At 40.9% G+C, this 24,764-nt stretch overlaps 1 protein-coding gene across 13 annotated transcripts in view; it reads right to left on the reverse strand.

Annotated features, from left to right (window-relative positions):
- The window catches only part of PPFIA1 (PTPRF interacting protein alpha 1), a 93,263-nt gene extending 79,435 nt beyond the window's left edge, over positions 1-13,828 (reverse strand). For 5 of the 13 annotated variants that reach the window (XM_034769746.1, XM_034769739.1, XM_034769738.1 and 2 more), the window contains exons 1-2: positions 12,246-13,826; positions 10,484-10,747 (exon numbers count right to left, since the gene is read on the reverse strand). In XM_034769746.1, coding sequence (XP_034625637.1) covers positions 10,484-10,747 — 264 coding nt within the window. In that variant the 5' untranslated portion in view covers positions 12,246-13,826. Of the gene's footprint in view, positions 1-10,483; positions 10,748-12,245 lie in introns of all 13 variants that reach the window. The other 8 variants (XM_034769736.1, XM_034769734.1, XM_034769735.1 and 5 more) reach the window with 5 other exon arrangements.
- Positions 13,829-24,764: the final 10,936 nt, after the last annotated feature.

Below are 24,764 nucleotides of genomic sequence, written 5' to 3' on the forward strand. Positions count from 1 at the left end.
GCTGCAGCTGTGATGCAGTAGCACCGGGGTAATCAACAGACTGACTGCTGTCCAAATACAGATTGCCAGACACTTTTCAGTGGACCCCAGGGGCAGAGGCAACGCGGGGAAGGGCCATGCCGAGTCATGTGCCCCCCCCCCCAAATTGCTCTGGAGGATATGCCCAGAAGCGAAGAGGCAGCACTCCTCCTGGCAACGGTGCTCTCAGTGTGCCTATATAGCACAAGGAGGGAGAAAGCAGCATGGCAGTTGGTTGAACTCCTCCCTGCCCCCTACATGGGGCCCTTCCCTGCTGCCGGAGTACCAGCGCTGACTGCTTTGAGGACCATCTACAGGTGAGAGGCAATGCATGGGACTCCAGCAACAGGGAAGGCGAAGCAGCCCATGTGCGGGGAGGAGGAGGAGCTCAGTCAGTCACCCTGCTGCTTTCTCCCTCCCAGCGGACACACGGAAAGTGCCACTGCCAGGGGGAGAGCTGCCTCCTCGCTTCTGGGCATCCCCAAAAAATCGGGGGAGGGACATGACCCCCCCAGAACCTTTTATTTGTGCCTTCATCCTGACTAGCTACAGCTACATGCTGCCTCTCCACATGGACTGAAGCAGTGTTGAGCCATGCTTGTGCTCCATGCAGTCCCTGGAGCCTCCAGTCCCAACCTATCCCCTGAGCATATCCCCCTCCAGTCTTGTGTCCTCCACCCACAAGCAGTCCCCAGATTCCACTACCCCTGGGCGGTCTCTGGAGTCCCCCACCCTGGCCTCATATCTTCACCCCCTCCCCGTCAGGGCCAGTCCCCAGAGCCCTCTCTAGGCCCCTCCCCCACCAGCCTCTTTCCCTTCCCAGTCTGCCTCGAGTCACCAGCTTCTGCCACATCCTGGCCTCCCCACATCTCCCCAGGGCTGCTCTCTGGAGTCTCCTTGGTCCCTCCCACTACCCGGAGCCTCCTTCCTGACCCTCTGCTATCCCAGCACCCAAAGGATAGCTGGATCATAGTCCAATGGCTTCACCTCCTGTCTCCGAGCTTAAAAGTACTCAGTCACACCCTACTCTTTTGCCCAGATCCCAGCACATACCCATTCTTCTTCCCCCGCCTCATATTTGCTACTTGGCTTAATTGAGGGCACAAAGGAAAGTTTGGGGACAGGAGGGGAAGCAGCCACACCAGGCAGCTCAGGCCAGCCTCGTGCATCCTGTTTTCAATTTAGGGAAATAAGATCACCTTACGCTCTGGACAGGATGGGCGAGGAGCTGGCAGATGATTGGGAAGCTGGCTGGGGGTCTGGACCTTGAATATACTTTGACCAAGAAATCTGGACCTTGACAAAAAATAATTTGACTACCCCGCTGTGACATTTCAAGTATAGACAAATCCTCAGTCCTGCCTCAGTGCAGGGGACTGAACTAAATGACTTATCGAGGTCACTTCTCGTCTTGCATTTCTATGATTCTGAGAGTCACTGAAGGGAGCAGGAGGATCCCAACGAATTCTTCCCCAAGATCAACAATGGAACTCAGTGGTTGACTGTTCGGAGCTATTTGAAATGACCTATTCGGTTTTGAAGCTTCAGCAACGGTATCAATCTCTGCTTACAAAACAAAAATAAAACAAACTTGGAAAACTGATTCATTTTAACATTATTTATTAGTACTCTTTTTTGACCTTGAACTGTACTGCAAACACATGACAATGACTTATATTAAGGCTCTAATACCTGCCTTTCTGTGGAAAAACATTTTTCAAAGAGAAAAAGAGGGAAGAATTAATTCCATTTAGCATTCTTCAGTGGGATCCATTTAACCCTCTTTTAAAATTCTATTGTACTGGAAAAGATGGGTGAATGCTCCACCCCAAATAAATATTTTTTTATGAAAAAGTTTTCATTCAAAATCAGGTGAAAATTAAACTTCAGTGTTTAATGATGGATCATTTAAACTTAGACAACCATTCCCAGCACAACATTATATTAAAAGTGAAGTGACCTAATTCAGAATGGAGTAAAATAATTAAATCCTTCCTCTTCAGTCAGGAATTGTCTTTATAGGTCTTGCAGTCCTGAGCACAGTGCCAATAAGTAAATATTAATTCAGTGCAGGTACTGAGCATTCTGAATGACTTATCCCTTAAGCCACTAGCCTCTCTTCATTCAAATCCCTCTGCAAAACTCAGTTGTTCCATGATACTTACAAGTAATTACAACTAATTAAACTGAGGAAAAATTGTGTGAATGAAGTGCATTTATTTAAAAATATGCACAAAAATATGAACATAAGAAAGGCCGTACCGAGTCAGACCAAAGGTCCATCTAGCCCAGTATCCTGTCTACCGACAGTGGCCAATGCCAGGTGCCCCAGAGGGAGTGAACCTAACAGGCAATGATCAAGTGATCTCTCTCCTGCCATCCATCTCCATCCTCTGACAGAGGCTAGGGACACCATTCCTTACCCATCCTGGCTAATAGCCATTAATGGACTTAACCTCCATGAATTTATCCAGTTCTCTTTTAAACGCTGTTATAGTCCTAGCCTTCACAACCTCCTCAGGTAAGGAGTTCCACAAGTTGACTGTGCGCTGCATGAAGAAGAACTTCCTTGTATTGGTTTTAAACCTGATGCCCATTAATTTAATTTGATGACCCCTAGTTCTTGTATTATGGGAACAAGTAAATAACTTTTCCTTATCCACTTTCTTCACATCACTCATGATTTTATATACCTCTATCATATCCCCCCTTAGTCTCCTCTTTTCCAAGCTGAAGAGTCCTAGCCTCTTTAATCTCTCCTCATATGGGACCCGTTCCAAACCCTTAATCATTTTAGTTGCCCTTTTCTGAACCTTTTCTAGCGCCAGTATATCTTTTTTGAGATGAGGAGACCACATCTGTACGCAGTATTCGAGATGAGGACGTACCATCGATTTATATATGGGCAATAATATATTCTCAGTCTTATTCGCTATCCCCTTTTTAATGATTTCTAAAATCCTGTTTGCTTTTTTGACTGCCTCTGCACACTGCGTGGACATTTTCAGAGAACTATCCACGATGACTCCAAGATCTTTTTCCTGACTTGTTGTAGCTAAATTAGCCCCCATCATATTGTATGTATAGTTGGGGTTATTTTTTCCAATGTACATTACTTTACATTTATGCACATTAAATTCCATTTGCCATTTTGTTGCCCAATCACTTTGTTTTATGAGATCTTTTTGAAGTTCTTCATAGTCTGCTTTGGACTTAACTATCTTGAGCAGTTTAGTATCATCTGCAAACTTTGCCACCTCACTGTTTACCCCTTTTCTCCAGATCATTTATGAATAAGTTGAATAGGATCGGTCCGAGAACTGACCCTTGGGGAACACCACTAGTTACTCCTCTCCATTCTGAGAATTTACCATTTATTCCTGCCCTTTGTTCCCTGTCTTTTAACCAGTTCTCAATCCATGAAAGGACCTTCCCTTTTATCCCATGGCAGTTTAGTTTACATAAGAGCCTTTGGTGAGGGACCTTGTCAAAGGCTTTCTGGAACTCTAAGTACACTATGTCCACTGGATCCCCCTTGTCCACATGTTTGTTGACCCCTTCAAAGAATTCTAATAGATTAGTAAGACACGATTTCCCTTTACAGAAACCATGTTGACTATTGCTCAACAGTTTATGTTTTTCTACGTGTCGGACAATTTTATTCTTAACTATTGTTTCGACTAATTTGCCCGGTACAGATGTTAGACTTACCGGTCTGTAATTGCCGGGATCACCTCTAGAGCCCTTTTTAAATATTGGCGTTACATTAGCTAACTTCCAGTCATGGGTACAGAAGCCGATTTAAAGGACAGGTTACAAACCTTAGTTAACAGTTCCACAACTTCACATTTGAGTTCTTTCAGAACTCTTGGGTGAATGCCATCTGCTCCCGGTGACTTGTTAATGTTAAGTTTATCAATTAATTCCAAAACCTCCTCTTGTGACACTTCAATCCGTGACAGTTCCTCAGATTTGTCACCTACAAAAGCCAGCTCAGGTTTGAGAATCTCCCTAACATCCTCAGCCGTAAAGACTGAAGCAAACAATCCATTTAGTTTCTCCGCAATGACTTTATCGTCTTTAAGCGCTCCTTTTGTATCTTGATCATCAAGGGGCCCCACTGGTTGTTTAGCAGGCTTCCTGCTTCTGATGTACTTAAAAAACATTTTGTTATTACCTTTGGAGTTTTTGGCTAGCCGTTCCTTCAAACTCCTCTTTGGCTTTTCTTATTACATTCTTGCACTTAATTTGGCAGCATTTATGCTACTTTCTATTTGCCTCACTAGGATTTGACTTCCACTTTTTAAAGGAAGTCTTTTTATCTCTCACTGCTTCTTTTACATGGTTGTTAAACCACGGTGGCTCTTTTTTAGTTCTTTTACTGTGTTTCTTAATTTGGGGTATACATTGAAGTTGGGCCTCTATTATGGTGTCTTTAAAAAGCGCCCATGCAGCTTGCAGGGATTTCACTTTAGTCACTGTACCTTTTAACTTCTGTTTAACTAACCCCCTCATTTTTGCATAGTTCCCCCTTTTGAAATTAAATGCCACAGTGTTGGGCTGTTGAGATGGTCTTCCCACCACAGGGATGTTGAACGCTATTGTATTATGATCACTATTTCCATGCAGTCCTGCTATAGTTACCTCTTGGACCAGCTCCTGCGCTCCACTCAGGACTAAATCGAGAGTTGCCTCTCCCCTTGTGGGTTCCTGTACCAGCTGCTCCATGAAGCAGTCATTTAAAGTATCGAGAAATTTTATCTCTGCATTTCGTCCTGAAGTGAAATATTCCCAGTCAATATGGGGATAACTGAAATCCCCCACTATTATTAAGTTCTTAATTTTGATAGCCTCTCTAATTTCCCTTAGCATTTCATCATCACTATCACCGTCCTGGTCAGGTGGTCGATAATAGATCCCTAATGTTATATTCTTATTAGAGCATGAAATTTCTATCCATAGAGATTCTATGGAACATGCGGATTTGCTTAAGATTTTTACTTCATTTGATTGTACATTTTCTTTCACATATCGTGCCCCCCCCCCCCCCCCCCTGCACGAGATTCTGCATACTTTAACCATAGCCCTCTCCCCTACAACACACTTAGCCTGCAGGCTAAGATGAGAGGTAGCATGCTATCTTCCTATGCATTTGTACAGAATCTAGCATACTGGGGCCCGTATCCCAACTGGAACCTCTACATAATACCTCTGAAGAAATAAATAAATAAAAAGGAAGGCTCAGTCATCTTTCAAATCTGCATCTAAACTAAGCCTCTTCTAAAAGTCTCTCACTAGATAAACTAAACATTTGGATTGCTATCTCCAAAATTTCCCACTTACAAACTGCCTAACACATTACTTGAAAAACAAAGCCTGAGGACAATTTCAGGTTATTTTTTAAAATGTATCTGTATTTGAGGATTTAACACATCAGGATAACACTGAAGTTAATTCACAAACATAAAATGCTCAACACTTTAAAATCAAATTTAACTAACAGGGATTTTTAAATAAGAATGATAAATCAATTTGAAAATGAATAAAGGGCACAATACCGTCAGTCATATACAATCAATGAAAATCTGCTCATCTATTGGTTACAGATGGATTTTGCTTTTTAATAGGAAAGAAACCACTAAAATAAACCCGTTAGGATTTGCACAAATTTATTTAAATTAGGGTAACTGAGCAGTCAAACCAAATGCTACAGACTAAAGTAACATACAGATGTCCTGAACATTCTCAAGCAGAGCCTGGAGTAGCTCAAATGTCTACTCAAAGATCCCAGAAGGTAGTTCTGAAACTGCTCATCTGCCCCAAGGACACTCTGACACATGGTCCTGCAAGGCTACATTCCGTCACTCCTTCTGCTCTATGTGGAAAGCTGGAAACCATTAGGAGCATTAGTGAGGCATTATGAACAGTAGAGATTCTCAATATGCAGACAGTACTCTGATTCCCACATCTCCTTCAACCCAATCAATAAAGCTGTAAACAAATCTATCCAGTGCTTAAGAGACTGGGGCTTCAATGAGGTTTAACTGATGGAGGGAAGCAATTGGAAGAGTCAGCAGTTTATTTTTATCACCTTGATTTAGGGACTTTGCCTGTTTTGGCACACATTTGCACAATCAGGAAGTCTTATGAGATTCCTGTTGCTTCTGGATAACTAACTCACAGCTTTGACCAAAAGCTTTTGTTTTTAAATTTGATAGTCATAAGTTTGCTATCAAATGCAGACCTTGCTACAGTAATAGGTACAGCCTGGGCCACCTCAAGAGCGGATTGTTTTAATAAGCTCTACATAGGGCTATACCCAAAGATCCGTAGGAAACTTCAGCTGCTGAAAAACATGTCACTTAACTAATAGTACTTCCCACAGAGAGTACATTACATTTGTGTTCATCATATCTGAGTGCAATTAAAGATGTTGTTTCTAATCTATAAAACTCTAGATTATTTAAATTCAGGATACTCCTTGACAACACAAAGAAAATCAACTGTTGCTGAAAATGTTAATAATTATAAAGATGAGACAACGGAATCCTGGCAGTTGCAACATAAGTAATCACTGTAAATTATGCTCTAAAAAAGGTCTTAAGATTAAATGTTCAATGTGGTTTTGTAAGAATCTCATCTGATGTACCTGTTCATGTTCTCCCAATGAATGTAATTAAACCAAAAATGGATTATGTATGTTCACTATATGGTTTGAGAAAGATGTTTATATAGTTACCTGAATATTTTTTTATTACCACAACTGCACCTGAACTCTCACTTGAATATCATTTGCAACCACTCACAATCAATATTTATACCTCCAAAAGTGCTAAAATGTGGAAATCAAAAATGGTACAGCAAAGATCGTGGATCAGGGTCTTAATTAAAATAAAATACTACAAACTGTTACCATAATAAAACCAAACCCATAAGCAGCTTTTCTCCTTATTCAAACTCTGCATTCCACTAGAAGCTCAAAAATGCATACGCACAATGCAGTTCTTATTCCTGACTTACATAAACTTGATTTTTTGAAATAAAGAAATTTTGAATAAGATTATCATCAATACAGAAGATAAATGATTCCATGCTATAATACTATTGTTTTTATACCATGCAAGATGGTGAGTCAAAAAATAGAGTCTGTGTTAGCACACCTTTTAATAATATAAATGAATATCCAGAAATATCTGTTTCTATATTGTTTAGCATAGTTTGTTTTAGCAACATCTAGAATGTGTGTAAAACACACATGCTGCGATTGTCACCTCTGCACAAGTTGCTATGCTTGCCAGTTATATTTTTCCCCTTTTATTTTTGGCAAATATTTGTGTTCATATAAATTAAAGTCTAATATAGAACTAACCTGAGCCACCAGTAGTGTTAGCAAAGTTACAAAAGTTTCCATACACTGTTCATACGTTAAGTGCACCCTACTAGTTCAGAATACATGTGATGGTTATAGTCTACAGTCAAGTGAAGAGGAAGGGCAGCTCCGTTCTCCTATGAAGGAAGCATTGCTCTGGGCAACAGAGAGTGAAGTTGCCCAAGACTACGTATCAGTCAATCTACTTCAGTTAGAATGAGTTCTATAGGCAACACATCCAAATTTAGTTAAAAAAAACACAACCACCATTTTTATATTTCTTCCTTTATTTTAGTAGCCTACATATTTGTCACTGCATTCCATTAGCTATCACAGGTCTTTCAGTAACTGATGGGACTACTGTACTAGAAGAATATTAGCTCTCTCTGGTATGTGTCTGACATACAAGACAATTTTATGAATTTATAAACAGTACCATTTATAAATAGACGAACTGACTGAACTGTGATCCTACAATTGAACCTGCACAGGTGGACTCCCTGAACCTATGCAGAGCCAATCAAAGATTCAGTGCCTTGATTAATAAACCAGAGTACAACAACAACAAAATGTATTACTGCTACAAATACAGTTGCCCCAGCTATCTTGCATTTCTTCTTTCACACAAACACAGCTCTGGAGTCTTCATAAATAGTTGAAATACCAGTTCATTCCACTGTATAACAAACCTAAATATTACCTGAACATATGGAAAGGGGAAGTATGCATATGGACTACTGAAAAAAAATAATAGGTTCAGTAGGGCAGTGGTTTTCAAACTTTTTTTCTGGCAACCCAGTTGAAGAAAATTGTTGATGCTGAAAATGGGGATAAGGGGTTTGGGGCGAGGGAGGGACTCAGAGCTGGGGCAGAGGTGTGGGTGTGAGGGCTGCAGGATGGGGCCGGGAATGAGGGGTTTGGAGTGCAGGAAGGGGGTCTGAGTTGGAGGGGGGTGGGGGGAGATCAGGGCTGGGGCAGAGAATTGGGGGTGCGGGCTTACCTCGGACGGCTCCCAGTCAGCATCTGTCCTGCCTGTCCTGGCACCGCAGACACTGAGCCCCGGAAGCAGCCAGCAGCAGGTCCAGCTCCTAGGTGGAGGTGCGCAAGCGGCTCCACATGGCTCTTGTCCGCAGGTTCCCGGCCAATGGGAGTGCGGAGCTGGTGCTCGGGGCGGGCGCAGTGTGCGGAGCCCCATGGCCCCCCCGCCTAGGAGCCAGACCTGCTGCTGACTGCTTCTAGGGCGCAGCACGGTGTCGGAACAGTTAGTGCCTAGCTTGCCTTCACCTGGCAGCACCGCCGACGGTACTTTTAACAGCGCAGTTGGCGGTTCTGACCAGAGCCACCGCGACCCAGTGCCTTACATTCTGCGACCCAGTACTGGGTTGTGCAGTTTGAAAACCACTGCACTAGGGCAAAATACACAACGTAACAAATACAAATAAAGCTATGACTAGTTCAAAAACCACTTTGAGAAAGATATGACCTACTCCTTAGTTAACATATTGGTAATCATATGACTAAATAATTGACTTCTAAGTCAATTCTTATCAAATACTTCCTTCGTTAAAAAAATATGCTGTATTCCTTTTATACATTTGGAGAAGAAAAGTGATTAAATTAGCTCTTTTTTCACAAAAACACCTTAATGATGACAATGACATGTCTACAATGGGCCTGCTTCGGCTCGCTCCTGAAATCAATGAGCAAACAATGGGCCTATTGAGAGAAGGAAGTTTAAAGGAACGTTCAACCTGAAACAATGTCAGTTTATAAGAGTGAGTTAACAGTTTTAAATACCATGCCTGCCACAGTTTCCCCACCAATTTGTGTGGATTTACCCATTTTAAAAATGTTTCTCCCTATTCCCTCTCATTCTCTCCCCCATCCTCCACCCCACTATTCTGTGGAAAACACCACACATGTAACTGCAAAAGACTAGCATATTAAGAAACGGCAACTAACTTTGAGTGCCCAACTTGAGACACCTTGGGCATTATTTTCAAGAAGTGCTAAGCCCATGCAGTTCTTCCTGAATTCAATAGGACATAAAGGTAGATGCTAAGCTTTTCTGAAATTCAGGCATTGTCTCAAGTTGGACACCCAACATTTGGTCATTTGTGAAAGTTTTGGCCTCACTTTATTATTTCATTATACTGCTGTAGCATTACTATATTAGCATATATAACATGACTATATATCTATATGGTATTGGATAAATTCCAGTGTAATTTGCCATATCATAGTGATTATATTTGTGATAGGAGGGTAGCTTAACTGGGAAGATGTAAAACTACTGTATTAGAGTGCACAAATAGTCATTGAATCTGTTCAAGAAGGTAGGTTTATTTAGAATAAATAAATAAATAAATAAATACACTAGTGTGAGATTATTAATATATTCACAAGTAATGAGCAAGCAGGCATGCTGGAAAAAGTGCAAAGTCATGGAGAAAAGCTATGCACTGGTTACTGTAGGGTTGCAGCTAAAGCACAGCAGCAGTGTTCCAAAAAGAGTCTTTGCAGCTTATAAAATCTAAAGCACTAAGTACAAGCTACTGTTGTCTGATGGCAAGTCTCTTTTCTGGGGGGGGTGAGCTAACCATCTTTGACTGTACCCCTTTAATTGGAAAAAAAAGCAGTAAGGTGTATGAACACTGCTCGTCATTCCTGACCACACGCTACAATGCCTATACATCACAGCACAGGATATATATTCTTTGGTATTTTGCCTCCTACAGAGGCCAGCAGCTAATACTTCAGTGGAAGGCAAAAATCAAACCCAACCTCATAATGCAATTATTGACCTAAGTCAATTCTGCAGTGTTCTTAGACTTCTGCTCCGCCACGGCAACACAGTGCACATTAACACAGTATCAGACCTAACCTTTCAAAGTTTGTTACACTTATTTTAAGATTTTGTGCTACATACAGTATTTCCTAGGTCTTAAATAAAAGCCACCAAAAAAGTCTACTTTCCTTCCAACAACCAACCTATATCTGGAATATTTTATTTCATTCACACATATTGTAAAGTATAAAAAAATAAAACGAATACTAAGATTATTACAAGATGTATGCCATTCAAAGCATCCATACCTGTGGAAGTGCCGTATTGAGCTGTCTCTGCAAGGAATCTCTTTCATGACTGACTTCATGTAGCTTGCCCTGGGTCAATACTAGCGTTTCTTGAGTCTCTCTTAGTGTGTCCAGAAGTCGATCCCTTTCCTCCAACATGGATACCATTAACTGCTCAAAATGAGAATCAGCATCCGACTGTAAAGGAGAGCCTGAACCATGGCCTCCATTTCCTCCTGAGGGAATCTCTGCCTCGCTGATGGTTGGCATCACCTCACACATCATCTTGAAATAAAAAATTCAATGTAAAGTTATCAATAGTAACTAAAAAGTGCAAAGAGTACAAGTCCAAACAAAATGTCTGTAAACCAATACGCATAAAGACCCTGCCTATACTAGGAAAAACTAGCATCCATAATAAATCATCAATTTAGCTTCCCCAGTCATACCAACACTGGAGGCTGACATAACTTAGGTGTTTACCGCTGTTGTGTAATATTACAGAGATGCAGTGTACAATGAGCCAATTCATTGAAGACTCAGTTTTTACAAATATTGGTGCAACTTCCCATTAAAGACCTTGTGATTTTCTTGCAAAGCTGTATTTCTATAGTACTACTTGTGACCTCATTTTCTAAGAGATTTATGTTTTTTCCTTTTTAAAATTGTTGCTAGTACCTTCAAAAAGTATTGAAACCACACATAGCCAACAAAAATGACAATCAATCATCTACTGTACTACAAAGCTATTTGGAAAGAGCAAAAGATGATTCCCCCAAACTTGTGAAACTCTATTCTGACATCAAGACAGATGAATTAATTCATGACAGAGCACCAGTACTTTGAGCTCATTATACTGGCCATACAATCTCTACTATAGCAGCTTGCTGCAAGAAAATGCAGTAGCACATTTCTGTTTCGGGATACAGCCATTGGAAAAATCAGACAGTTTAGCCCAGGGGAAATTAAAACCAAAGTTAAGGATGTGAAAGGACATTAAACCTCTCAGGTACTAGTATTAAAACAAAACCAACAAGGCTTCAACATGTGCCTACAGTACATTATAGGTTGTCACTGTAGAGGTCAATAGTAAAAGATGCCTGTAAAGAAAAAAAGACTGAGGCACAGAAATTTAATAAAAATATGAGAGTATTTTTGTGCCATTATGCTTCATAAATGGTAAAAAGTAACAAAACCTTACAAGAGGAGTTCAAACTTGGAAGATCGTCAATTTAAGTAGAACCCTACAGCCCATTTTGAATGCTGAGCCATCATGATTTTGGAACAGAACTTGGAGAAACTTCTGTTCCTCAAATTTAAATGCAATGAAAACGAGAAAGCATTGTTAGTCAGCATTAGCACTGAGCCACTAAGACCTTCAGGAATTCTTGGGACAGAGTGTGCCTTAGCCTTCTTTACTAGCTTACAAGAATAAAAATCCATTTGCAAACACATACAAACAGAGAAGCAATCAATTTTCTTATAGGGGTTGAAAAAGTACATTGCACACTCTTCCCATGCTTTCAACTACTATATAATGAAAATAGACTTCATACTTCATCTGAACATCTAAATTAGTAAAAGTTTATTCTTCTCCAAAACTGCTGAATAAACTTTGCATTTCAAAATTAATTCGAAGATATCTCACTCTTGGGAAGAAAGATTTTACAATGCATTTCAGAGATATTGTCTCAATAATTATATTTATATATCTATATCTCTATATCTATATATTTCATTTTAAACCATCAGAGGCCCTTTATTTTAAACACCACTAATTTACCTTGTTCGAAGAAACAAAATGGCTTGAAAACAGCCCCCAAAATTCCAGCAACCCCAGAACTTTCCTGTTCTTTTAGCAGCTTTGTGTGATCCCCAGACACCTTTCAGACTGTAGATTAGCCATCCACCTTGGGTACAATGTCCATTTACTAAACAACCCCCCACACAAAAGAATAAATAAAACTGCTGAGCAAAGAATAGGTCCAGGAGGAGCAGCAATGGTTTCAGCCGGCCTGTGAAGTCCCCAAGGCAAAAAAGAATGAGTGCAAAGAAACCAGTCTCAGCTTCCCTTCTCTCTACTGATGGCCCACAGTTCCTGCAACAGCCCAGGTGGGGGAAACATGTGCAAAGGCAAAGTCACTTCTATCCTGCTGGTGCAACAAGCTTCAACAGTGCATGGTTCAGAAATCCCTCTAAGGTCGCAATCGCATTATTCAAAAGAGTAAAAATAGGAAAAAAAAGAGGGAATAGCTTTTCTTGTGGGGTATTTAGAAAACCTCTCTCTTTTCCCCCCTCTGTTAGTAACGGTAGGATCCTTTCCTTCCCTCGGTTTCCTGGGTCTTCTCTCACACATTTATAATCCCAGTGGTGGGTGCCGCTGGATGCTGTTTTGAAAGTCGGGAGGGGCTGTTGGGGTATTTGTACTTTGGGTTATTGTTCCATCCACTTACACTCACACCAATGACTCTTCAGAAGAGGCTCCGGCGCTGAGATGTCCTGATCCAGCCCAGTAACCAGTCCTCTCTCTAAAACTAAACAACAGGGTATCCCACGAGGCGGGGGGAACAGGTAGGTCCTGGGACCTAGAGACTGACTAACTGGGGGAGAGATCGATGGTTTGGAACCGAGGTCCCTGCGATGATGGGGTTGTTCTCCTCTCCCCAGAGGCCCCAACCTCTCAGGAGACTCGAGTTGCGAGAGTGGATTAGGAAGTAGATAGGAGGCTTTTCCCCTGCCGGAGGCCCCAGGGGAGCGCCGGCCTGGGGAAGGGCCCCTTTCCCGGAGGCCTCGCTCCCCTGAGCGGCTGGAGTAGTCTCGGCTCCCGGAAGCCTTAGCGAGGAGTCGGGCTGGGGCTTCCTGGGTCCCGGAGAAGGGAGCCGGACTTGCAGAGGGGGCCCGGCCGCCGGGGACTGTTCTCTCTCCTGGTCCCCGGGGCAGAGGTTGTTCCTGGCGCTCGGATCTCTCCTGGCCTGGCCTGGCCCGGCTCCGTCCGCCGCCACCTCCACGGTGGCCGGTGCGGGACTGGCCGAGGCCGGGTAGGTGCCGCTCCGTGCCCCGGCGGCGGCCTGGGCCCAACGATGTCCCCGCGGCCCTGGGGGTGGCAGCTGGGGTGGGCAGGCTTCTCTCCGTGCGGCCGGCCGGGCCCCGAACCCGCCGCCTCTAGTAACGCCGACACCGCTGCCTCGCGTCCCCTCAGCCGCTACCGCTTGCCCCGGCGCCCTCCGCGGCTCGGGCCCAAATCAGTGCGGGTCCCAGAATGCACCGCGCGGCGCCAGGGGCTCACGGAGCCGCTGTCCCCTTTCCGAGTCTCCTCCACGTTGCGAGGTTGCAGGTTCGAGACTCTCCGCGTCCGCCCCCCCTCGCGGGCCCGACCCGGCCCGGAGCGCTCAGTACTGACGTGCCTCTGCTGCGTGCACAAACCGCGCTGCTGCCCTGCGCGGATGGGGAGGAGCAGGGTTGTGCAGCCCGAGAGTCAGAAGTAGGGAGGGCTCAGGGCGGAGGTGGCATAGTCACTACGGGCGGGGCAGTGAGGGTGAACAACACTGATGTGTGGAAATGTCCCTGTTCTTGCAGTACAGTGGCAAACGCTGATGTCTTCCCTCCAGCCACCGTGGGTGGCAAGCCAGTATATGCTAGGGCGTTAGAGGCACTGCCCTGAGCCTGCCCGCTGTGCTGCTCACTGTTGGACATCGGCCGGGCTGCCGAAACCCACGGCAGCAAACCCCCACCTACTCCTTGTTCTCCAAACTGTTAGTTTTTATTTAAAATACTAAGGATCATCCTATACTTAAAAGTTGTACCAATATCACTATATCAGTTAAGGGGGTAATTTTTAATCAATATAGTTATATCAATAAAATCCCTAGTATGGATAAAGTTATGCCTTGGTGTATAAAGGTGACTTATGGCACTTATTCCCTTTCCCATACATGAATAGCTATACTGGTATAAAGCACCTTTAAACCAGCATTAGTGCATGTACACTGGGGGCGGGGGGGGGGGGTACTGCTTTGACTATACCAAAACAGTTAAAGTGGGACAACTCTCTCGTGTAGACAAGCCCCTAAGGCTTTAGCTGTTACAGTTGTGAAGAAAACCTCAGAAACATGAACAGAGCTCTCTAAGTAACTCTGCAGACTGCCTGGAACAATAGTTCTGAGGGGCATGAACTGCCCAATTCATATGACTGAGGTTTAAAGGGTATGACTACACAGCAACTAGACACCTGCCATGGCTGGACCAGGCCAGCTGACTTGGGCTTGCAGGCCTCACATTGCTGTGTAGACTTCCTGGCTCAGGATCAGTCTAGGACCCTGTGAGGTGGAAGGGTCCCAGAGTTCAGGTTCCTGGCTGATCCTGGAAGTTTACACAGCAATGAAACAGCCCCACATCCCGAGCCCCATGAGCCCAAGTTGGCTGGCATGGGCCAGCCAAACGTGTCTAGTTGCTGGGTAGACAAACCCAAAGTTGCTGGCTTAGTGATGATAATTTAAATGTCAACATTGTTAACTATTTTATTCCTCCTACCCTCCTTGGAGTCTACAAGAAATGATCCATAGATTACCAGGCCAGTAGGGATCTATATGATCATCTAGTCTGACCTTCTGTATAACACAGGCCATAGAACTTCCCCCAAATAATTCCTAGAGCATATCTTTTAGAAAAAACACCTAATCTTGACTTTAAAATTGCTAGTGATGGAGAACCTATCAAAACCCTTGTTCTAGTGGTTAATTACCCTCACTGTTTAAAAAGAACGTATACCTTATTTCCCTGTCTAAATTTGTCTAGCTTCCAGTTCCAGCCATCTGATCCTGTTACACCTTTCTCTGCTAAACTGAAGAGCACAGTATTAAATATTTGTTCCCCATAGATTGTCATCAAGTCACCCCTTAATCCTTAACCTTCTCTTGCTTCTTGAGTCTATCACTATGAGGAATGTTTTCTAATCCTCATTCTCATGGCTGTTCTCTGAACCCTCTCCAATTTATCAACATCATTCTTGAATTGTGGAGACTAGAAACAGACACAGCATTCCATCAATGGTCACCCTAGTGCCAGATACAGCGATAAAATACCCTTGCTACTCCTACTCAAGATTCCCCTGTTTACACATCCAAGGATTGCATTAGCCTCTGTGCCACAGCATTGCACTGGGAGCTCATGTTCAGCTGATCAGCTACCACAACCCAAAATCTTTTTCAGAGTGTCTGCTTCCCAGGATAGAGTCCCACATCGTGCAAGTCTGGCCTACATTCTTTGTTCCTAGGCGTATACATTTACATTTAGCCATATTAAAACACATATTGTTTGCTTGCGCCCAGCTTATCAAGTGATCCAGTATCAGTGACATGGCCTCTTCATTATTTACCATTCCTTCAATTTTTGTGTCATCTGCAAACAATATCAATGATAATCGGATGTTTTCTTCCGCATCATTGATAAAAATGTTTAACACCATAGGGCCAAGAACCAATCCCTGAAAGACTCCCGCTTAATGATGATTTTCCATTTACGGTTACACTTTGAGACCTATCAGTTATCCAACTTTTAATACGTGGCATCTTAATTTTATATTATTCTAATTTTTAATCAAAATGTTTTGCAGTACCAACTCCAGCATTTTACAGAAATCCAAGTATAATCAACACTATTCCCTTTTATCAACCAACTTTGTAATTGCATCAAAAAATATCAAGTTAGTTTCACAGGATCTATTTTCAATAAACCCATCTTGATAGGCATTAATTGTATTACCCTCCTTTAATTCGTTTTTAATTGAGTCCTATTTCAGCCACTCCATTATCTTGCCCAGGATCAAAGTCGGACTGACAGGTCTATAATTATCCAGGTCAACCTTTTTAAATATTGGCACAACATTGGCTTTCTTCCAGTCTACTGGAACTTCCTTGGTGTTCAAAGACTTACTGAACATCAGCATTAATGGTCCAGCAAGCTCCTCAGCTGCTTTTTAAAACTCTTGGGTGCAAGTTATCCAGACCTGATTTAAACATGTCTAACTTTAGTTGCTACTGTTTAACATTCTCTTGAGGTGCTAGTTGAATGGAAAGAGTATTATCATATGATATGACTTATATGATCTGTTTTTTCCCCAGATACAGAACAGAAATATTTACTGAACACTTCTGCCTTTTCTGCATTAATATTACTAATTCTACCATTCCCTTCTAGTAATGTCCCAATACCATTATTAGGATTCTTTTTGCTCCTAATATACTTTAAAAACTCCTTATTGTCCTTAATGCGGCAAGCCATAGATTTCTCCTTATGTCCCTTTGCTTTCCTTATCAATTTATAGCTTCTGATTTATATTAATTACTATTAACTTCCTCCTTTTTCTATTTCCAATATTAATTTTTTATTTTATTAATAAATGTTGCAAGAATGTTTCCCCACTCCACCTCGTGAACCACGCTGCTCTGATTCCTCCTCTGTGACTGCATACTACCTTCCCTGTTGGAAAAGGCTAGAGCTGCAGAAAAGAATTAATTCTGCTTCTAGCAACATTAACTTTCTCTAGCAGTCTATTGATGTTGGAAGGGAGCATTTTGTCTACATCAGCTTCCCCTCAATTCCAGACGACCTCAGTTCCATCATCTTCCCTGACCCACAGATCCCTGGCTGCACAGTGGTACACAGATACTTATGGGTGCAGAGGCTTCTAGGGAAGGAAGAGTATGTAGAGTTGACTCCTTTCTACTCCTCCGATATTTTTTGAATTGTATCTGCCCTTGTGTATTCCTTTTGTTTCGCTTTCACACATTGAGTAGAGAGAAGCATATATGCCATGATGATTTTTGTATCAGCAGCTCTTAAATTCAACAGTTAGAGGTGCACTGTAGAAATACCCTAGGCCCTGATCCTGCAATCAGACCAATGCACATGAAGCCCTGCCCCTCATGCTGAACCACATTGAGCTAAGTTGGACTCCACATAGCCATAAGTGTCTGCTCCTGGGCAGCAGATTTCAGGATCAGGACCAAAATTAGAAACCTTTGTATCAAGTAATATCATACTCTGTACACATCCTATAATGTATGTTGAATATAAAAACAATGCAAGGCCTAGTTATTTTCATGTTTTTATAAAGAGTGTATTTTACAGATTATTTAGGGTTCATAGTCACTCTTAGCTCAGTGGTTTGAGCATTGGCCTGCTAAACCCAGGGTTTTGAGTTCAAGCGTTGAGGGGGTCATTTAGGGATCTAGGGCAAAAATCTGTCTGGAGATTAGTCCTGCTTTGAGCAGGGGAGTTGGACTAGATGACCTCCTGAGGTCCCTTCCAACCCTGATATTCTATATCAAGAAAAATATTTTTTCCTTACCAAAAACTTAACCAGAGCATATAGAATAGGCATTGCATGAGGAGAAGAAAACCTTGGCACCTTAGTTCCCTATAATCAAAGGAGTTTTACCCTCTTTGTACCAGATCAGCAAGCTATCTTGGTAGTTGGGTGTATCTCAATGAATAATAAGATGTTGTTATATTTCTAGCTGTGTCCACATAGAGCCATTCTCCCTGTCAGTGGAAATAAAATAATCAGCACAATGAATCCCACATGTTAAATGTCTTGTTCAGCTGTTTCACCACAAGACAATCATATAATCAAGTTGAAACAAAAGTAGTTGGGAAATGGGAGGATGAAAAAAACCCTTTTCTTGGTCACATGGTAAATTAGATCTCAGCATTTATCAAGCTCAGCAAAAGAGCAACTCCTACCACCCTCTTCCTCTTATAGTTTTACACAATAAGGTCATTGGGTTCAGCTGTGCAATGAGAACAGACAGCTGTTTCAGTATAAGAGTCCAGAGGTAAGGTTTTAATCCAACCCATCACCTCAGCTATAATATAGAGTGTGCAATCAGAATCTGAACAGACAAAAGGGCTGTTCTTTCATGGCAGTATATAATGGTATTTATGCCTTAAATTCAAATGCTGCCCACATAGTACACTGTGGTTCACTTGTATTGAGATTTTTCTTTTTGTTCCTCAAAGCCACCCTCTTACATAAAACCTCCATTGGGAAATCAAAGATTGCATGAGCTTAAAGTACCTTATTTACTCCTTGTCTTGTATAGATGACTTTGACTTATCAGGAAAATATGTTTTGTACACATTTCAAGGTCATTGCATGCTGAATTGAATGGGTAGAGAGAATAGGTTTGGTTGTTTTTTGCCAACAGCACTGATTATTCTTTTGTTAATAGATAGATGTGACTTAGACTCTGCCCTTGCTATAGAAGATGTATCTAGAGGTAGGTAGAAGAAAGAGATCACATTCCAGGGAGAAGGCATAAGAGGAAAAGAAGCCTGAGGGTAACCTACAGACAAGAGGACAGAAATAATTAATGGTAGTGTCCATTTATAAAGATAAGTGCATTCAAATGTATGTCAGCCCTTTGGCTATAGAATTCAAGATTTCCAGAAACTAGGGTCTTATTCGCCTTTCATTTACATCAGCTCTGCACTGATGTAACTCCATTGATTTTTCTGGAGTTACTCCTGATATATACTAGTATAAATAAGGTCAAAATCAGGTCCACTAAAGAATAATTGCATTTTTGAGCTGGATGCATGTTATATAAGCCAAGGGAAAACAAACCAAAAAAATACAATATCATATATTTGCAAAAAAAAAAAAAAATCCCAGATTTCTAGTTATCTCTTAATATGCATGAAAGATGTTGTTCTTTTCCAATGTTTTCCCCAAAATTGAACAAAGAAATTTGTGGCTAAAGTTTCAAAGGCATTGGGTGAGCCTATAGCCTTTATTTTATGAGGAATCACGCATGGCTAAAAATCCTGTGATATTTTCAAAATGTAGTCCCCATTCCTGCAATGAGAACTGTATAGGCAGTCCCAAGCACAGCCCCGCTGAACACAAAAGGGTCCTCTGCCTAGGAGTTTGCTTATGTGATTTTCAGTTCAGGACTGAGGTCTTAGTACTTACTCTTGTCTTACTTTTGTGATTTATAATTGAGAGGAGTATCTCCAAACTGGGAAGATTTTTAAAATAAATAACATTTTGATTTAACTCAAAGTAAGCATCCATCAAAATTCAGTAATATGTACTAGACTGTCGGCAAGGAAATTAATTTTAATAAATGTTAATCAAATAGCTTTTGAAAATAACAAAGTTTGAATAACCAATTTAAAAATTCAAACAATTATAAATTAGGGACATAAGATTGTACAGTAGATCTGAAGAAAAATCCATTTCTTATTTACTTTCTGTCACATGCATTGTTTTCATTTAATTAAAATTTACATTTTGGAAGGGCCAGATGCGTGCACAAGTATGTGACAGCAATGATAATTGAGAATAATGATGAAGCAAGAAGTGGCTAGAGGTAAGATTTCAGAAACAGCTCCAATGTGCTATCGTTCTTGAATAACTAACAAAGTGCTCAAATGTTTCGGAGACCTTGCAAAGTGTGTTAGGAAGTAAACCAAAATGAACATGAATGAAAGAAGTCAGAAATAAACAGTTGTGTTATCAAGCTACAACTGCTTATTGCTTTGGATTCAGTCATTATTGCTGATTTTTGATCCTTATTAATTTTAATTTGACTGAAGTTGATCACCTGTGTAAGTATTTGCAGGATTTGGGTCCAAAACAGTAGAATGAAGAGAAATGCAATGATGTTCTCTTAGAGCCTGATCCAGCCTGCACTGAAGTCAATCAAAACTCGTATTGATATCAGTACTGTAGGATGAGGCCCTGGCAGTAATAAATTTAAGTTATTATTATTTTAATACTTATACATGTAACTAACTTCATGTAGGTTAGTCACAATGAAGTGAAAAGGATCTGCATAGATAAAATGTTACACCTGTGCAGAGTTCTGTTGACTTTAGCAGGACTCTGAGGAAATAAGGCTCCACCCATGTGGATCCCTTTGGAAAATTTTGCAGCATCAAGTCCATAAATTGACATACAGTTGTCACACACCACCAAAATGTATCCAGTACAGTAGCTGTTGAACAGTGCCAAGCAACAATACACAAACTTTTCTTTTCTCCAATCATTCTCCTTTATAGTGGAGCTTAGGCATTACTTGTAACCATGGTAGGTAAATAATTTTCAGACAGGCTACATATGTTGGTTTTGCTTCAAAGGACACCAGCAATCTAAAAAATATGTTTCTGTGATTGATTGTAAATTATTTACCAGTTGTAATACCTAAGCTTTCCATAAATTAAAGAGGATGAGAGGAAATAATCACTATTTTCCCCCAGTGTGCTTACAATGGAAGGGCCCCCATTGACTTAGGGCCTGATCCAAAGTCAATTTAAATGCATTGGATTGCATTTTCCCACCACAGCAGGGAAGAGAAAAACTTTTTTCTAAAAAAAAAAAAAAAAAAAAAAAAACCCCAAACACCAGACAGTGTTGTTATAGTGGCAGGTTTTGTAGTTGAAACTACTTTTAACTCTTTTTCTTTAAATAGACTAGCTTTCAAGTTGATAATATCCCTTTATTATAGAAGCATCATTTGTGTGAAATTATATCCCACAGTTACTAAATCAATCATATAGAACTGAATTGGATTGAAACATCCACCTGTAGAATCTTTTACTAATTCCATTATAATATAGCCCAGACAACAGAACCTTTTGGTGCAAGTTTTCAGTTCACATGAAAATACCACTTTACAAAAATTGTTTCTAGGAAATACATTAATTCATGTACGTATGCAATGGACACAAATGTATTTTTTTCACAATTTCTAATTTTTGCCTAGAAATTTTGGCTGGACATTGATTTGTTGAAATTAAATTGCTACTATAGTTCAAAGCCATCAAAGAGAACACAGCTACGCCAGGAAATCATAACAAGCACTAGATAAAATTTTTAAAAAGCATGGAAAAAAATTCAACTTGTGGTTACAGTAATATACTTGGCCAAAATGAGCTCACCTTCAAGATGATTCCAAGGTTCCTAATTAAATTATCTGCCAATAGCTATGTCCCATTAAACTGCTATCAAAGGAAGCTCACCTCTAATACTATTGTCTTGTAAGAATCAATAGCAAGTCTCTCTTGGCTATATTAAGGTAGAGCCAAACTATTTAAATCTGAATTTTTCCTTGGGCATTTGGACATGAAGAAGGCTGCTATTCCAGGATCTGACAGGTAAGATAAGTATGTTTGAGAATCATCCATGTAACAGTGAATACTGAGGTTATAACATCTAATATTAGCTGCAAGCAGCAAGATACAAGTTTAAAAGAATTGGAACCAGAAATAGAATCTTCAGGGACGACAAGTGAAATTTCAAAAAGGGCAAATGTACTGTTATCAGAGAAACAAAATGAGACCTTTGGGGATAGTTCTCTAGTCAATGCAAAATAAATGTGTGTGTGGGGGGGGGGGGGGAAGTGAAGGAAACACAGCAAGCATGTCTTCTCTCCTTTGCAAAAATATGGTACATACCTGTACTGTTTGTTAAAGTTGTAGGGATTTTGAATGTTTGCTTTCCATTTATTTTCCACTGATCAGAGCTTTCCTTTAAAATTCCTTTTCTGCTGGCTGTTGTATGGACTTGACCCTCCATCAGTAAATTAAACATGCCCCAAAGTTCTATGTATTAAATTTTGAAATTTAAATATACTTCTCTAATAAATGGGGGGACATATCAGCTGCAGATCAGTAACTTGCTCTTATATGTATTTTTTTAACATTGCCGCTGTCATACTATAATTTTAAAATGGGCTATTCATAGTGAGTGAAATTCACTTCACATTCATGAAACCTGAATAAGTAGACAATGTGGATGACATCTGCAAGGGCTGTAATAGGTAAAAATCCATCTCTCCCCAACCCAGAGCCAGAGGACTTGCAGGACAGCTCTCTCCACAACAGTTACCCCCCCCCGCCCCCCGCCTAGGAGATGGAATACTGGCTGGCCCCTTTCCCCTTGCATGGATGGTTAGTGCCACTGGATCCACATATTTTTTATGCAGGTGGCTGGCTGAGTTCTTGTTTGAAATTATTATTGTAATGCTGCTGGACTATTACTGTATTACTTTTTATGTATTATGGTACCTAGAGCCTTCCAGGGGCATCTTTTTATTATTTAGCTAAATAAGAAAAATAAATAGTAGATCCAGTAGCTCCTCCTGTGGCCTGCCATCAGTGATGTCCTCTGTACTGGCCTGACCAGAGCCACCCTCCCAGGACACGGTGAATAAAGGAACCTGCTGTATGGCTCCTCCAACCATGTGTCCTCCACCAGCATAGTGTAGCATGGAGAATTTAAATGGCGAGGACAGCCTTGTGCAGACTATTGGCCCAAAGGTGGATTTCATTCACTATGCAAAGCCATAGAAGATAGATACCAATATATATCCTCTCAGCCATTATGAGTACATTCTGTAGATGCACCTTCTGTGCAGACATATTATCTGACTGTTTAGAATGTATTTGCTCCCTACCTTTTGACACTAATCTTTCAACTACACAATTGGATTTCAATTCAGGTAGCCAAGTAACTAGATTTCTATTTTTAATTGATTTTAGGCCAGTAATATAACTGAGAAAATAATCCCTAAGGTAAAAGCTGACTGAAGCCTCCAGTCAATTCCTTTCTCAGTCATTGGTTTCAGTATAGCTTCTCCCCTCTCCTGCTAGGGACACATCCACTTATGAAGTAACAGCTAGCATTCAGAATGAAACAAAGCATGTTTAGAATAATAACTGCACGTCCTCATTTTGGACTACTAGCACTCTGCATTTCTACTGTCATATAGTTTTTCTGTATTTAGTTCATCTTCTTTGCAGATTAGAAGTGTGTAATCTAGGGTGTCATAAAACTGCATTTTTATACTTTGTTATATTGGACTTTGGACCCAATTTTGCCATCCTTAAGCAGGCATGGCTCCTGTTGACATCACTGGCAGATTTGCCATCTAAGGACTGTAGGATGTCATCCTTGGAAAGAGTTAAAGTGTTGCTGTTGTGGATGGCTCATGCTTGTTGGACATCTTTTGCTCTTTAAATAGGTGTCACATTTCTTTATGATGGTATCACACAGTTTTTATGGAGGTGTAGCAAAAGCCACATAAAATCCATCTGCTGACTGTAAGATTAGTAGACTAGCTATCTCTGGAGACGAGAAAGATGGGAAACATTTTCCCCTCTTCCACCTTCTGACAAAACATCTATTGTCTTGAGGGAGTGGGACAAGATCCTGGCTCAGCACTGCTTGTTGCTATATAATAATTATATCTAACACTTAATTAGCACTGTACAAACATTAACTAGTTAATCATTAACTAATATCTTACTGGATGATAATGTGATGATGGCAGTAAAGACTAGCAAATCAACAGTAACAGGTGTGTGTGTGTGTGTGTAAGTAAAATGAAGGGAATAGAAGTCCAGGATGGAACAGTCAGGAATCATTAAGGGAATCAGTCTACAGTTACTGACCCAGTAATAAGCAAGGGAGACATTTTCTTGCCCTCAGTTTATTTCCGGGCTAAAATACATGTTCCTCTAAACTCTGCTCACATGAGACATTTTGACTTGTGCGATATTATTGACATCATGACTCTCTCATAAAGACTCCTAGGTTGGGCCAAAAGTAAAGCTGTTAAAACAGAGGGAAAAAAACATTAAATTCTCGTACATAGAAATGCAATATGCTCGCCTTTTGCCTACTTTAGGCAATGCATATAGCTTGTTTTAATTCAAAATATAGTTCAGAGCCCATCCCAAATCAATATGCATATTATTCAAGGGACAAAAAGAGGTTCTATTATGTGCACACTTTATTATTATTTTGTAACACTTTATTTAATGGTTCATATTTCTTCATGTACAAAAACCACTATTTTGATTTGGAATATTTAACTGCTATGAGATTAATTTGATGGTCTCAGTCCAGTTACCAGCACTTAGATGCCATCCTCACAAAAGTCACCATTGAAATTGGTACCAAATAGCACTTTTGTTGGCAGAGAGAATGACCTGTCCTTTACCACCTAGAGAGAGTCATTCAGGAGAGCATGGGGAAATTTGTACTGCTGCTATTAGAGCTGACTTATTTATGAATAACTAAAGGACTTCATTCTCTAAAGCTTCCAGTCCAACATGTTTCATGAGCACTGAACTCACATGAGCTAAAAAATGGACATAAAATGACCTCCCTTCCATTGTGGCCCATGCATGCTGCTCCATTGCCATACAATGGTCATAAAAGCCCTGCAGCCAATGATGAAAAGTTCTCAAGTGTGTACAGCAATCATAAATGATCCTTTGCTGCCATCCTGCA

The sequence above is a fragment of the Trachemys scripta genome, chromosome 4 (genome assembly GCF_013100865.1).
Source record: "Trachemys scripta elegans isolate TJP31775 chromosome 4, CAS_Tse_1.0, whole genome shotgun sequence".
Lineage (NCBI taxonomy): Eukaryota > Metazoa > Chordata > Testudines > Emydidae > Trachemys > Trachemys scripta.